The 15584-nt window shown below is 32.6% G+C and overlaps 2 protein-coding genes across 2 annotated transcripts; one reads left to right on the top strand and one right to left on the bottom strand.

Moving 5' to 3' along the window:
• Nucleotides 1-4567: 4567 nt before the first annotated feature.
• Nucleotides 4568-7488, bottom strand: LOC111371000. The gene is made up of 5 exons (XM_022992931.1): nt 6805-7488; nt 6613-6690; nt 6363-6436; nt 6146-6253; nt 4568-4873 (listed from the first exon to the last, which is right to left on the bottom strand). Exons 1-5 carry the CDS (start codon nt 7463-7465, stop codon nt 4760-4762), a joined length of 1035 nt encoding a protein of 344 aa, XP_022848699.1. The 5' UTR covers nt 7466-7488; the 3' UTR covers nt 4568-4759.
• Nucleotides 7489-12628: 5140 nt separating this feature from the next.
• On the top strand, nt 12629-14559 carry LOC111370999 (xyloglucan endotransglucosylase/hydrolase protein 24-like). The gene is made up of 3 exons (XM_022992930.1): nt 12629-12958; nt 13195-13391; nt 13882-14559. Exons 1-3 carry the CDS (start codon nt 12686-12688, stop codon nt 14273-14275), a joined length of 864 nt encoding a protein of 287 aa, XP_022848698.1. The 5' UTR covers nt 12629-12685; the 3' UTR covers nt 14276-14559.
• Nucleotides 14560-15584: the final 1025 nt, after the last annotated feature.

Here is a 15584-nt window from a genome sequence, read left to right as displayed (position 1 = left end):
ATACAGGTGCTGCCAACATAACACCTGTAAAAACCCTGTTAATCATTCTCTGTACTAAGGGAATTATCCATATTGTAAGGACAATACTATATGTATAGAAAGTTTTCACATATTTTTTTGACAAATAACACATGACAGTTTCATTGGAAAATGAGAAAAAAGAAAAAAAAAGGACTATATAGGTGCCGTCAACACATCACCTATAAAAATTCTGTCAACCATTCCCAGTACTCAGAGAATTATCCAGGTTGCAAGGACTATGCTAAAAGTATAGAAGTTTTCACAATTTTTTTAAAATAAAATATGGCACAGCTCCATTGGAAGATGGAAAAAAAAAAAAAAAAAAAAGGACCATACAGGTGTTATCGACATATCAATTGTAAAATCCCTGCCAACCATTCCCTGTACTTAAGCTTGGGCAAAAAAATTAAAAAATCAATCAAACCAATCAAACAAAACCATTGGTTCGGGTCGGTTTGATACATATAATTAGTTTGATTTGATTTTCTTTTAAACAAAGCCAATGTGAATCGGTTCGGTTATGGTTTGAAGTTTCAAATCGTTGGTTAATCGAATCAACCCAATCCAACTACATGTTTGCCTTTTTTCTTTTTTCTTTTTTTTTTTTTTAAATTTAAAAAAGTAAAAATCAAAAGATAAGCCATAATCTCATAACTATATCTAGATTCCCTCCAATTTATGATATTGTCGATAAATAATAACAGTGAAAATTTTCTTTTACAAGCTCATTATAATGTACTTAGTATTTTTTCCTACTTAAGTAATCATATTACATAATACATAAAAAAGAAACAAAATTTTTAATTTTTTCGTCGATCTGTCTCTATTAATCAGAATTTATTTTTAGTCAAAAGTTCTTGTAATATTAAATTATTTAGTTATTTTAGTTCTTATAATTTAAGTGGGCCAAAACTCGGACAATTTTTTTAAAAAAATTCAATTTGGACTAAAAGTCCAAATTGATTAATCGAATCAAACCAAACCAAATCGATTTGGTTCAGTTTAAGAGATAAAATGAGTTGATTTGGATTGAAATTCATCCAAACTGTTTAATTTGGTTTTGATCTCGTGTTGGAGTTGAAATCGACCCAAATCTAACTACACCCAAACATAGGGAGTTTTCCATATTGCAAAGACAATACTATAAATACAGAAAGTTTTCACAGATTTTTTTGACTTATAACACATGGCATAGTTTCATTGGAAGATGGGGGGAAAAAATGAAAAAGGAGACCATACATGTGCTTCCAACACAATGTAAAAACCTTGTCAACCGTTCCACGTACTGAGGGAATTATCCATATTGCAAGGACTATGCTATAATTGGTGATGATAGGTGTACAGATTAAGGGTTTACAGAACTCTTACCAACACCTCACATCGGGGTGGGGGGAGGAGGGTGGGTTAATTTTTTTAACATTATTTATTCGTGTGGGATTCATACCTTTATGAGAGGTTGTACACATTCTGTCAAAAAAAGTTTTGTACACCAATCTTAATTGATGCTATAAGTATCTAAAGTTTTCATAGATTTTAACCAAATATTTTCCTAAAAATCATTATTCAGAACATTATTTTTTTCGAAATAATGGCCACCAAACAGGAGTTTTGAGTTTTCTTTGAGTATTGGGTATTGAAATCTATACGAACTCTAAATGCTAGCACTTTTGAAAATTTTCATATAATTAGGATGGGCAAATTACTCGCCTAACTCACCTAAATTGTCAAACTGACCCAAGAGTCGGGTCGATTTGGAGGGATGTTGGCTCTGTTTGAGGGATTTGTTTTACAAAAAAAATTAATTTTCGAAGAAAAATCACCTTAAACTCGACAAACCAAACCGACTCAGCCTAACCCTGAATTTTGAATAATGGTATGTAGGACCAGTAGGGGTGGGCATGAGTCAAGTTTGGACCCAACCCGACAAGCAAACTGACAGTTTAGGATGGAAGAAATCTTAACCCGAAACTGAACCAACAAGAAAAATAACCCAATCCAAACCAATTCAAGTTAGTTTGTTGTGGGTTCAAGGATATTTTTTCCTTGAAATTCATTTTTTTTTTTCTAAATTCGACTCCTCAAACCCAGGTTTATGGGTTGGTCCAACCGTCCAGGCAAACCGACCTAACCAACATCCCTCCAACCAATGCAAGTCGGTTTAATTTGACTGTTTGGTCGATTAAGCAGATAATTTATCCATACCTAAGCATCATAGGCGCTTATCACGAGTCTAAGTAGTAGTGATCCTATGAAATTGAAAAAATGCAATTAATTATATGTGTGGTTAAAAAATAAGGAAAAATTTTGGATTTACGTGTATTATTATTTTATTGAAAAATGTGTGATTGAAAAGAAGAAAGAGAAAAATATATTAAAAAAAAAATGAGAATCAAATAAGATCTATGGTAGGATACAGGGCTTATTATCGCTAAGCATCGGTAGTGCTAACATTGCTCGGGAATTTTAGGCTCTTATGCAGATGCAGTCGGTGGTTCGAAAGAAATGATGCATAGGTTAATAGAAATTAATTTCACTAATGAGAAAGGCAGAAAAGTAGGTGAAGTATCATATAAATAATAGAGTGTGACAATAAATTCTGATAGTAAATGAGGCACCAGCAATTCTATTATGCACGCCCTTTGGATTCTGGACTTTTCATCCCCCGCAAAATCTCAAAAAATTTATCTTCTTATTGTTTGTCAGAGAGACAGCTAGCAGTAGTTACACAGTAGAGCCAAGCTGTTCTACATTTGGTGGATTGGTACATAGAAACATTAAAGTTATCTGAACCCATTTTCATTTTCTTGAGTTGTCCATTCAATTCACATAAGGGGAATCAGCGGACACGCTGAATGTCTTTAATACGCAGTATTAAATAAGATTGAACAATATAATAGCGTTATGAGCTTGCAAAACCAAACGTCAAGACGAATTAGGTTTTTAGTGATGGATAAATAACGATGTAGACTTCAAAAATCATTGAATTATGATTTATTGATAATGAGTCTTTATTTATTTATTTTTTATTTTTTTTATCATTAGTGCACGTTTGGAAACAAAAATTCACCAAAAACTTATCTAAGTTCTTCCTTTTCAAGACTGAAAATCGAGGACATGGTTGATACATAGTACATGAATAGGTTGTATAAATTTCTAATCTCTTATCTTAATATTGTCACTAATTTTTAGACTACCTTATCAAACATTCGAAACGACTAGTTGTGAATATGTATGACATATACAAGGCAATCAGGCACGCCTACACATCAAATACAAGAAGTTAGATATGCATTTAGTATGAAGCAATGCTAAGAGAGCGAGGAAAAAAAATGAAAGAAAAACCTACTTTGTTCTTCGGAAAAAACTCGGTTTGGGTCAAAAGTGGGTCACTTTTCCTTCTAACATAGTGGTATGTTGAACCACAACTTCCAAAGTTCAGCACAAAAATTACAGTCGATAGAGTCCTTGTCTATCGTTGAGAAGACGTGTGTGGAATCGTAGAAAATAGATTTACATAACCAGAGATGACAGATGACTTATTCATTCTCAGGATTGGAGAAGAATCAAAAGGATAAAAGACGTTAATCTATATTTATCAAGCAATAAATGAGGAGAATTTTAGACTATTTTCAACATAGCATGAGATATAACATATGTTGAAATCTTGTTTCAAAATTGAATTTGGATGAAAAAATCGAAAAAAAGGGAAAAAATATAGGCTAAAAATTGGCCTAGTGACTTGTGCGGCTGCATCTAACCATGCAAATATATTATTATTATTATTGTCCCTCGGGGGCATAGTATAATAGTGTAAAGGACATGAGTGAGGTTATCTTACGCCTCGCTAGCAGTCGCAATGTAGGGGTTTGAATCATGAGATGTGGAATTAAACTCTTTGTAGGTGCAGTGTACAGACAACTCTTGTTCCTTGGCCTGTTGGGGCACATCCCGTGATTACCTTCTTCACAAAGCTTTAAAGATGGGGCATTGGGGACCCTCAAGATTGGGGTTCAACCTTTATATTATTATTATTATTATTATTTTTTTTTTTTTTCCAGCTGCATAGTTGAGATTTCTACCCATTGGCAGATTTTTCAATTTCAAAAGTGGTGTCCTTTGATTGATTTCTTGCATCTTTTCACGTAAAGGTGGTACAAATTCGTATAGGGATGATTGGAGATCATAAATACATCATAATATTCTTCCCTAAATACATAAAAATAAAATAATCATTCCCTTATCATCCAAGTTATTGAGAAAATTCATTATTCTCTCTACATATTCATTTCTTGATTTTCAATTTGTTCAATTTGAAGATATTCCTTTTGCTTTGATGTCCTTCATCTTAAGCTTGTTTAATCCTTCAACTATATGCCGAAAATCCTTAAAGCAATTAGAAAATGAGGCAAATATCGTTTTAGGACAACTTTTATACGCGTTCAAGTCTTCTTCAATATCAAATTATTCTTTAATCGTTTTTCATCTTCTTCTTCGTTTCTTTCTAAATTTTCCAACAACACAACACTGATGCACAAATGAACACAAATTGTGGAACTTTGGAACAAACTACAAAAAGCAGTTCTGATGCACCATTTCAAGTAAGTTCTGCATTGTTTTCAACTGTATCATGAATGAAAAAAATATTGCAAAATGTAGTCAATTAACGGCCACATGCAAAAGAATAATAGATACTTGCCTAGGAAAAATTGTTTTTTTTTCTTATACATAATGACATTTGTCAGAGTGGTATATCTTTTACACATTGCCGGGGATCTGGAAGAAGCCTGTGATCGATTGCCCTCAAACCTTTTCCAGTCCATCGGTTCACAAGGGCCAGTTCAAGAAACCTCACCTGCAAAGATTTTGCTTTCTCATATCAGCACGGATTCTGTAAAATGGAGAACTTAAAGCTCTACTTCAATGCCTTGATTCTCCACATGCACAAGAAAATGCAATAGTTCCCAGGATAAACAGAATTTCAATCTGTTTCTACAACAAAATTCTGACATACATATTCATAGTTGATTGGAAGTTGGCTGCTTGAATCATTTTCTATCACTTCATTCAATCCATCAAAAATCCCCTAAATCAAATTCTACGTAACCACATAAACCATGCTGACCTGTTGGTCTCAAATTCTTTTAACTTGTTCTATTAGGATCTAGGACACAATCTGTCTCGGCACTTGTGAATAAAAGTTTCATTAGGCCTATGTAAGACATGCTCCAAGCCTCCAACTACCTAAGTCAGCGTCCCTAATTTTATCTTCAATCTGTTTCTCATTATAACTATATTTAAGGTCCAATAATATCTATAGAGCATAAGATCAGGAAATAATAATTAATAACAACTGTTTGCAGATGACTTTTTTATTTAGTTTAATTAATCTTTCCTAGAACCTTACAGTTATTTTATTAATTTTTAGCTAGGCAACTATCCTTCTTAGATCTTCCATTTCAATTTTGTTGCAACTAGTGTCTCCCATCCATTTCTTTCATTTATACATATTGGGATACATGATAATTCTAGCAGCATATATAAACGTAATCTTTTCAAGAAGTTATAGTATGCTTGGAAGAATCAGACCTATAAACAACACATTTAGCAATCGGAAAACTAGAAACAATTATCACAAGATCCTCAATGAGATTACGCAAGTCTCTTTTTCTGGTCGACCGTTAAGTAAGCAAGACACCACTTCAGAATCTTTCAAAGCCGACTAGGATAATTCTACGATTCAGAATTACTGGTAATAGACCTATAAAATTTGGTAAGGTGGAGCAATGAGGGGATATAACAAAAGCTCAAGCAACATACAGAAGCCCAAACTCTAGTCCAAGCTTATGTATGGCCCTGGACACTCGAACAACTTCAATTTTCACACAACATATAAATATTGAGGTTCCAAGACTGTAGTTATGCAACGAAAAATGAGTTCCTCATTACTTTGCAATCATCTTGAGATAGGCGACTAAATGATTTTGTAACAAGAAGACATCAACATAAAGTCTCAGCAATCTTCAACTCACAGTTAACATTTCTTTTTATGTTTAATGTTACTCTACTAAAGGAAGAAGAGGTTTGCTTAGACAGTACTGACAGAAAAAAGTTCAGAAAAACCAACCTGCTGTACGATTAAAGGCTCCCCCTCAAGACAAAGTGGTTCAGTCAATATCGTGAAAAAACCATTTCTGTTTCCATAAACAATATCCGTGAAGGGCCGATCACCCACCTACCATTTACATTACCAGTTTATTGTGCAATGAAATTATTAAACAAAAACAGGAAAAAAGGAAAAGGAACAAGAGCATATGATTAATCTTCTATATGGAATTCATTACCATGATCAGTCTAGAAGACTCAGAACCAAAGTGCTTTTCAATTTCTTCGGCAGTTCCAGCTGGCTTCTTATTCCCTGGATTAGATAAATAATCGAAGCAAACACACACAACATTAATTACTACTTTTCCAATGTCCAAATATAGGCACTGCCCCGTCATCTTGATCGATATCAAATGCTACCCATGATACATGAAATTCGAGGAATAATATAGTTAAATGACAGCTTTTTAGCTGATGAAATGAACTTACTATGCCTAATCACCTTTATCCCGATTGCATCCTCAAGAGCTTTAGCTTTCGTACCATCCGGGTCATACTCGTATAGTCCTAAAAATTTACAATATGATGGAAAACCAGCAGAAAATTGATCAAACAAAACTAACAACCCTTCAAAACAATGAAATTAGCCAAAAAAATATAAATAGGTTTGATCAAAATTACCGGCAGAGTTACTGAACACTGCAATATCATTACCAAACATCGATTTACATTGCTCTATGGATGATCCAAGGGGCTCCCACAAGCTCAAAGAGTAAGGAAGAGTAACAGTATTATCCTTATCAAAGACCACGCCTTTAAATCCTCTTTTCTTCAATTCACTCCAATCAATGTACCGTATATCAGGAACAGAAACATGTGGGATTGCCAAGTGCTTGTCTTTTGACAAAATTCCCACAGAAGAAGCAAGGCCTTCCAAATTAATTCTTTGCCCTAAGAAAGCTTTGAAATCTGTCCACCACATGTTTGATGAAATGTCCAAAAAATTATCTACCTCACTTTCTGGTTCCCTTTCACTCTCTCTGAATTTGGTTTTTGGGTTTTCAATGGAAGAGCAAAAACCTTGGCAAGATTTGGGGTTATCTTCATCTGGGTCTTTTCTTGGATAAGGATTCTGATTCTTTTCTTGATCTTCACTGCAACTGTTTGTTGCAGTAAAAGTGAAGAAACTATTGTTTATGCGGAGTTTTTTTGAAGGTTTTACAGAGAGATTCTTCTGGTTTTGGAGGTGGAGATTTGGGGAGAATAAATGTTTAGGGACAGGATAGTAGTAGCAAGTATGCCACGGAGCAATTGAAGTGGACTGCATAATCGGTTGGCACATAGATTTTTCTAGTATTTTTTTATTTTTTGGTAAAATTAATGAAACAGAGAAGATGGGGCTGGGTTTTCAAGAGAGGCCATTTTCTTGTATTTTCTTCTTGATGCTAATAATGTCAATTGTTGTGTTATTGTTTTATATGGATTTAGATCCTACGGCCTATGCCCAGCCCAATAAGAAAATGTAAATCCCAAATAAAGCCTAATAAAGTTCATTAGCCATTTGGCAGATTTCACAAACAGAGCAAAACTAGGGGAGTCCGTTGATAAATATTAATCCATATGATATCTATCATTTTTTGGGCGATTTTAATCTTCCTACAATTCAAATATTTCAATAATACCTTATTTTTCATTTTTCGATATGTAATAAATACGACATAATTATTGTCATTTATAAAATTTGTGTTATTAATTCTCAATTAATTAACATTCACATTAACCTAGATTTCATTTGATAAATCTTGAATTACATGAATCTAGGTTATTATAGATGAGTTTATTCATATTCATATATCTAAAAATTTTAATATTTGTTTAAATTTATGTACTAACAATTAATTTTTATTTATCAAATATAATATAAAAAGATTGCTCATTTATACTATTTTATCATTACAAAAAATTTGAATCATGAAAATTGAATTTTGAGGGCACAATTTTCTTCTCTTAAATTTTTATGTTAAATTTTATTTTCTTTCATTCGTCCAAGACTCATTCTAACAAATTGGTACCAAATATTACATCTAAATCGCTTATAAAATATTTTAGAATAATGTGTAATGCACGTTTAACTTTGACTAATTTTGTTAAATATTGCAAAGTTAAAACATAGATCCGGATTAAAAGGAAATAGGACGAAAATTTTGGAATTCCTACATTTAGTAAGTTACTACGCTCCATGTCAACTGTGTTACTGTGTACCTAACTCTCTGATAATCAGAATTATTAAATATTAGTTGAGTTGTCAGTTATAAGATGTGATATAGCCCCTTTTTTATTTGACTAAAAATCAGCTTTTTAAATAGATTTTGATAATATTTAGTACCCATTTGAGTTTCATTATAATTAGTTTTTGAAGGAAAAAAAAAAAAGGTATTTTGCAATAGTGATTTTTAAAGAATATGTGGTTAAAAGGGGAGAAAAACTTTAAATTTACGTGTAATAATAATTTATTAGAATATGTGTGGTTGTCAAAAAGAAAATGAAAAATGCATTTTAAAATTAATTGAGTCTAAACACGGGTTTAGTGAAATATATAATTGGAAAGTTGAATTTATTTATTTATTTTTTTTACAAACCCCAATCACAAACCAGTTTTTAGTTACCAATCCATGGTTGTTTGCTAAGACAAGATATTAGGAGTAACCCTATATGCAGGGCCAGTCCTATAATTGTCGGGGGCCCAAGGCGAATTCCACAAATTAGGCCTCGGCGAAATCTACGTAAATGCAAAATTTAACACTGTATTATGTGACATATTGCTAACTTAAAACTAACATTTAAACAACAACCAAATATATTATAGAAATGATTTATATTATAAAATAACAATACCAAAGATTTAATTATAGAGTGAAAGAACTTGTGCCAAGTGTGGAAGTGCAGATCATGAAATCGACACAATTGATTAAAAACTTATTATCAACTAAAATTAAACAAAAATATACATATATATTAAAATACGACTTTTTGTCCCTTTTAAAGCAGATCTAGAATGAAAGAATTTAAAATGTAGTAATATCTTCGCAAAGTTTTTGTACAAAAATAAGACAACGACATAGATTCAACAAATACAATCACATAAATATCTATCTTCACAAAATTTTTGTACAAAAATAAGACAACAACATAAATATTTATAGACACCCATTTATAAAATTCATCAAATCCCACACCATTTCCAAGAAAAAACTCCAAATTTAACCATTTTAGATCTTGTCTTCAATAAATTTACATCAAATCATTTGAGCTTTTTGGCCTTGTTTTGAAGAAAGAAAAATTGGGTTGGGTGGGGGGGGGGCCTAAAATGAGGCCCCATATGGTATTGGGCCTGAGGCGAGGGCCTCATTTGCCTCGCCTCAAGACCGGCTATGGCTATATGTAGTTAGCGATTGTAGTAGTCATTTTTATGTAGTAGTTTATTGTTTGATGCATTGATTGATAGCAATAGTCATTTTTATGTGACAGCTTGTTATTCGAGGCAACACAACTAAATGAAATTAATGCCTCAAACAAGAAGTTACCAGATAAGATGATTACTGCGATCATTGACTATAAATAGCAATATTCAGACATTAGTGACTAATAATTGGTCTTTACATCATCATTCTTGCCAAGCCTTTCGTTACCAGTCACTATTTGGTCACTAAAACCCTTATAACAAGCGCGCGCGCACAAAAAAAAAAAAAAAGGCGAAGTTTCTTCCTGCTGAGGTTTTCAATGACAACATATTGCTTGGTTGATGAAATCGGCCATCAACAACTAATTTTTGGTCGCTAAAAGAATAAAAATTAGGATCTCTTGATCAATCAAAAATATTACGAACTGTTATTTGGTCAATGAAAGTGTCTTATAACAACCTACATTTTTTTGTAGCATACCCAACTTCATCATTTTTTCTTTATTTACATACACAGACAACTATATTTTTATTCCTACTGTACTCTCGTAATTACGTACAGACACATATCTTACATATATATAATTATTCTTATATTTTATATATTGTTATTGGGTTAATTTCACAAACGGTCACTGAAATTTAAAACTTTCAATAACGGTCACTTAAGTATTGGGACGCTTTCAAAAACGGTCACTGAAGTTTAAAAAGTTTCTGAAACGGTCAATGAAGTTGAAAAACACTTTTTAAAATTTTTTTGTTACATTTGCGGCAATTTTTCAGCTACTTCCAACCATCGATATCATCGGATTTGATACCGTTGGAAAGCCCACAACGTCCTCTTCAATTACCACTCAAAATCTCTCCGTAACACCAAGGAATTTGATAGAAAAATCACCGCAAAATTCGCCCCAAAAAATCTAAAAATCTGCCTTGGGCGACTTTTACGGCAATTTTCCAACGACTTTCGACCACCAAGATTGCCGAATTTTGTTACCGTTAGAAAGCCCACAATATTCTCTTCAATTACCATTCAAAATCTCTCCCAAACTCCAAAGGATTCGGCCGGAATAAACCCGCAAAGTCGGCGTCCCAAAAAGGCGAAAATCTGGGATGCCAACTTTGTGAGTTTATTCCGATCGAATCCTTTGGAGTTTTGAGGAGATTTTGGGTGCTAATTAAAGAGGACATTGTGGGTTTTCCAATATATCAAAATCAGACTATTTTGGTGGTCGGAAGTTGTCAAAAAATCGCCACAAAAGTCTACCAAAAATCTAAAAATTTGGGCAGATTTTTGCCTTTTCGGGTAGCCAATTTTGTGGGTTTATTCCAACCGAATCCTTTGAAATTTTGGGGAGATTTTTTGTTGTAATTGAAGAGGACATTGTAGGCTTTCCAACGGTATCAAAATCCGATGGTATCGATGGTCGGAAGTGGTCTAAAAATTACCGTAAAAATAACTCAAAAATTTTTAAACTTTAGTGACCATTTTTGAAAACATCCCAATACTTAATTGATCGTTACTTTAGTGACCGTTTTGCAATTTTTCTGTAAGTTCAGTGACCGTTTGTGAAATTAACCCCATTGCTATTAGATCATCACCAATGCTAACCTAGCTCCTTTTAAAAATTTCTTCTCAAATTAAATAATATAGATTTGACCTAATGTAGAGAATCTTCTTAAACTTAAATATTTATTCACTTTTCAAAATTTTAATATCTTTTGTAGTTGCAATGTGTCCATCAGTCCATACAATTCGTTGTGTCGAGTAAATATCTATTTACATCGAGATATGTAATATTAAATCGTGAGAATTGGAAATTAGGTTCAGTTTATATATATATATATATATATATATAAGCTTTATGAAATTTGCAAAGGGGATATAAGCAAATAAAATAAAGATAAAAAGACGTGACAAAACCACCAAAGCAACTGGTGTAAGGTTCGATCGTGCCTAGAACACAATGACAAATTTTATGTTCTGGAAATGATTGGAATCCACCAACGAAATCAAGTTTGACCGCTTCATATCTAACGACCACAGGAGGAAAAAATAAAATAAAAATTAAACCGGCAACATTAAGATTAGTCATTCTAGACTTTATTTTTTATATTTTATTTTATTTATTTATTGGATTAGACAAAATTAAAGAATTTGTACATCATTTTTCAATCTACCGTCGTATAACTTTTGATTTCTGCATTATTTCCTTTTAAAGATGCACCATTTTTGTGCTTATGCTTAAAACTTTCCGAGGTGTTTCGATTCCAATTCGATATTTATAATGTAGGACAATATTAAGTAGTATAATAAATTATATTAATTTGACTTCTTTTTAGTGTTAAAAATTGTAAGTTTTGTTTGCATATCTTGGATTAATGACGTGGTATAGAAAGAATAAGATTGTATGGAAAAGGAAGCAGTGTCAAAAGAAATAATTTTTCGGGGTATTTGTTTTCGAAAAAAAGTAAAAAATGCGTTTTTCGGTTCTCTGGATAATTTTGTTATATTTAGTAAATTTGATTTTTTATTTCGTTTATTGTGGATTAATTCTGAACATTAATAATTTTAATTTTCGTCATTTCCTAGAGTTTAGTTGTTATTCAAAATTTGATTATTTCTTTAAATATCAATTGAATTTGATTTTATTTAATAAATTTTTTGAGAAGTTTCTTTCATTATTCTTTTTTTTTTTTTGACATCCATGAACGAATTAACAAGTTTGAATTTTCATGAAATATTGTTTCCTATAAGCTTTCGCCACGTCAATTAATGTACATTCGTCCGAAGAAAACAGAAAAATAATAGTCAAAAATTAATTTAAACCGAATAATTAAAAACATTTTCAAATTAAAATCAAGAACGCGTTAAAGAGGATATGTCAACCTCTGATGTCTTAACTATTCGCTACCACCAAATGTGCATCCATCAAACTTAGCTGTATACAGTTATTTATAATCTCCCTTCCTCGGAAACTCCTTTGTTACATGTCAACTATGTCTAGCTTTATGTTACCTATATAAAGCCTTGATCACAAAATATCAAACAAACAATTCCTTCTGTCTCAAGATTTCCTTCTTTCTCTATAAACCCTAAAAATGTCGTTCTCGAATTGTGCTAGGGCTCTTAGGCTCTCAATATTCATGACTTTTTTGTTAGCCGCCATGGCCGGTAACTTCTTCCAAGATGTCGATATCAATTTTGGTGGTCCACGCGCTCAAATACTCGATGGTGGCCAAGTTCTCACATTGTCCCTTGATAATAGTTCGGGCTCGGGATTTCAGTCCAAAAATGAGTGTCTATATGGAAGATTTGACGTGAAGCTCAAGCTTATACCTAATAATTCAGCTGGCACTGTCACCACATTTTACGTAAGTCTGATAATTACTTTTTGTTTATAAGCATACATAAATATAAGATAGTTCAACGTGGTATTAGTGTATTAGAGCATATGTCGAAACAGTATGTTTGTTCTAACAACTAAAACCTTTTAAACAATTTTCAACAAATTTAAATCAATGAAATTATCAATTTAATTTGACTTAATTTGTTCAAACCAGATGGTCATATAATTTAGCAGCTAAATATTTATTTCATTAATTTGCAGTTATCATCTCCAGCTGGTCCTGCCCATGATGAGATAGATTTCGAGTTCTTGGGAAATGCTTCTGGTCAGCCCTATACAGTCCACACTAATATTTATGCCCAAGGGAAAGGTGATAGGGAACAACAATTTCGCCTTTGGTTCGACCCAACATCAGCCTATCATACCTACACCATTCTCTGGAACCCACTGCGAATAATGTAAGCCGTTCTTTTTTCTTAAAATTTTCTCGATCATAAAAATGTCGTAAACTTTTTCCCTCGACCGTACAAATGTATTTTTGGTCTATTAGGCATTCTGAACGTATAATAATCACATAATAATCCTAGATTTATAAGGGATTATTTAACAAGGCGTTTTCTATAAGACTACAAACTTAGATGCTTGAGGCTTAGCCCTGTTTAGTTTAGATACAAATCAAAATTTTAGTAGATTTTGATAAAAGTTGATAAAATATGTGATCGAACTTAAAGTTGTAGATGAGTAGATCCGATGAAATGTGTAATTAAAATTAAATGCTAATTTTGAATTGGATTTTAATCAAAGTTGTTAGTGTTTGGTGAGACCAAACAGTGGCTTACTATGAAAAACTGTTGCTACAAGTGGATTTAAATTTTATATTGAGGGTGAACCACATTGAACATGTGTGCTAGCTTATATAATCCGTGACAATTTTATTTGATTTTTCAGTTTCTTGGTGGACAACATCCCTATTAGGGTTTTTAACAACTACGAGGCAAATGGAGTTCCATTCTTAAAGAATCAAGCCATGAGAGTATATGCAAGTTTATGGAATGCCGACGACTGGGCAACCCAAGGCGGACGAGTGAAGACAGACTGGACAGAGGCGCCATTCACTGCCTCTTACAGGAACTACAATGCCAACGGCTGTGTTGTCAGCGCATCGGGAAATTCTTGCAACGGAGTTTTGAACAATCAGCCATGGCAAACTCAGGGACTCGATGCCAATGGCAGAAACAGGATTCGTTGGGTCCAAGAGAGTTACATGATCTACAATTACTGTGCTGATGGAAAAAGGTTTCCTCAGGGACGTCCCAAGGAATGCAGACTTCCCAGGTTCTAGGAACATGAAATATTGGACCTTGTCTCATGGATATTTGATCATTTTCCAAGTTAATTTCTTCATTCTTTAATTGCACAAACTAAATATTTGAGTCTTGGGAATAATTTATACTTGTTTTTCTGAAGAAAAAGAAACATTGTGCTGCAGAAATTGTTTCTTTTTTGAATTTTATGTATGGAAGGATTTTACCTCTTAATTGGGTGGTGATGGAGTAAGACTTGTTTGTTATGATTTCTATTTGCAGAAGGAACAGAAAGGATACTCGTTTCTAATAATTTTCAATATTCCAGCATTTCACTCTCATGTGGCCTAATTTATTACATTGATAGTGCGAACGCGCTATCTATTTATTGTATTTATTGAACTTTTGTTTGTGGAAAGTTAGGCTTATGTCTCACGTCTCGCTTGTCAATAAGACCCTGAGGAACAAATTTCCATCAGTTGAATAATCAACAAATGGAGGATTGGTTGTTTGCTAATTTCATAAGTATGAATAATTAAGTGGAAGCTATAAATTGTACTTCTAGGCATAGTTTTCATGATTTTAAAGTGGCTCCCGAAAAATTCTTTACACGAATAAAAAAAAAAGAAAAAAGAAAAAAGAAAAAGAAAAGGGGTCAAGACTCTCTTACTGAAGGAAGTTTTCGCAACTCGCGGGGTTAGCGAAGCAACGAAGATTGTCCAAAACAAGGGTTTTCCATGTCTTGTCAGGCTCATTTGCCCCTAACTACAATTTTGGTTTCACGTTGCAATATTTGAGAAATAAAAATATGATACGAATCTATGTGATATAATTGATTTTAATATAAAATTTTAATGAATAATGGAGATATGGAGAGGAAAAGAGCGCACAAATCGGTGTAGCATATTAATTTTATAAAAAGAATAATATATTATGCTACTAAGAATAATATAACAATGAAAAAAATTCAAAAAATTACTTAAAAAGTATAGGAACGACAAAATGACTAAGAAAATAAAATAGAAGAAAGGGATTCTAAAACATCTTTTATTTCATATTTTCATTTCCCAATAATAAAAACGAAAACCGTATCATCTTTCTTGGTAGAACTCAGTTGAATGGTACGATAATGCAATGACTCGACGTTTTGTACAGGTCAACGAACAAGCTAAATTTTATTAGTATGCCTTTAACAACCTCTAGTGGTTTGATTTAACAATTTATTTTGTTATGTTATGCACGATTAAAGATTCAATGTTAGTACAAGATAAAAAAAAAAAAAAAATCTCATCTAATGACTATTAACTATTAAGATTTGTTAGAGAAGTAGTTCAAATCCACATATAT

This window comes from Olea europaea, chromosome 21 (assembly GCF_002742605.1).
Source record: "Olea europaea var. sylvestris chromosome 21, O_europaea_v1, whole genome shotgun sequence".
In the NCBI taxonomy this organism is placed as follows: domain Eukaryota; kingdom Viridiplantae; phylum Streptophyta; class Magnoliopsida; order Lamiales; family Oleaceae; genus Olea; species Olea europaea.
Note: the sequence above shows the minus strand (reverse complement) of the source record. Positions and strands in the feature narration are given on the sequence as shown.

What these genes read in the sequence shown, in the direction of transcription:
- LOC111371000 (XM_022992931.1), bottom strand. Translation starts at nt 7,465, where the DNA reads ATGTGCCAACCGATTATGCAGTCCACTTCAATTGCTCCGTGGCATACT. An exon ending in GATAAAGGTGATTAGGCATA is followed by an intron (nt 6,437 to 6,612) that starts GTAAGTTCATTT and finishes TATCTAATCCAG; the next exon opens with GGAATAAGAAGCCAGCTGGA. An exon ending in AGCCTTTAATCGTACAGCAG is followed by an intron (nt 4,874 to 6,145) that starts GTTGGTTTTTCT and finishes AAATCTTTGCAG; the next exon opens with GTGAGGTTTCTTGAACTGGC.
- LOC111370999 (XM_022992930.1), top strand. Translation starts at nt 12,686, where the DNA reads ATGTCGTTCTCGAATTGTGCTAGGGCTCTTAGGCTCTCAATATTCATG. An exon ending in GCACTGTCACCACATTTTAC is followed by an intron (nt 12,959 to 13,194) that starts GTAAGTCTGATA and finishes ATTAATTTGCAG; the next exon opens with TTATCATCTCCAGCTGGTCC. An exon ending in TGGAACCCACTGCGAATAAT is followed by an intron (nt 13,392 to 13,881) that starts GTAAGCCGTTCT and finishes TTGATTTTTCAG; the next exon opens with TTTCTTGGTGGACAACATCC.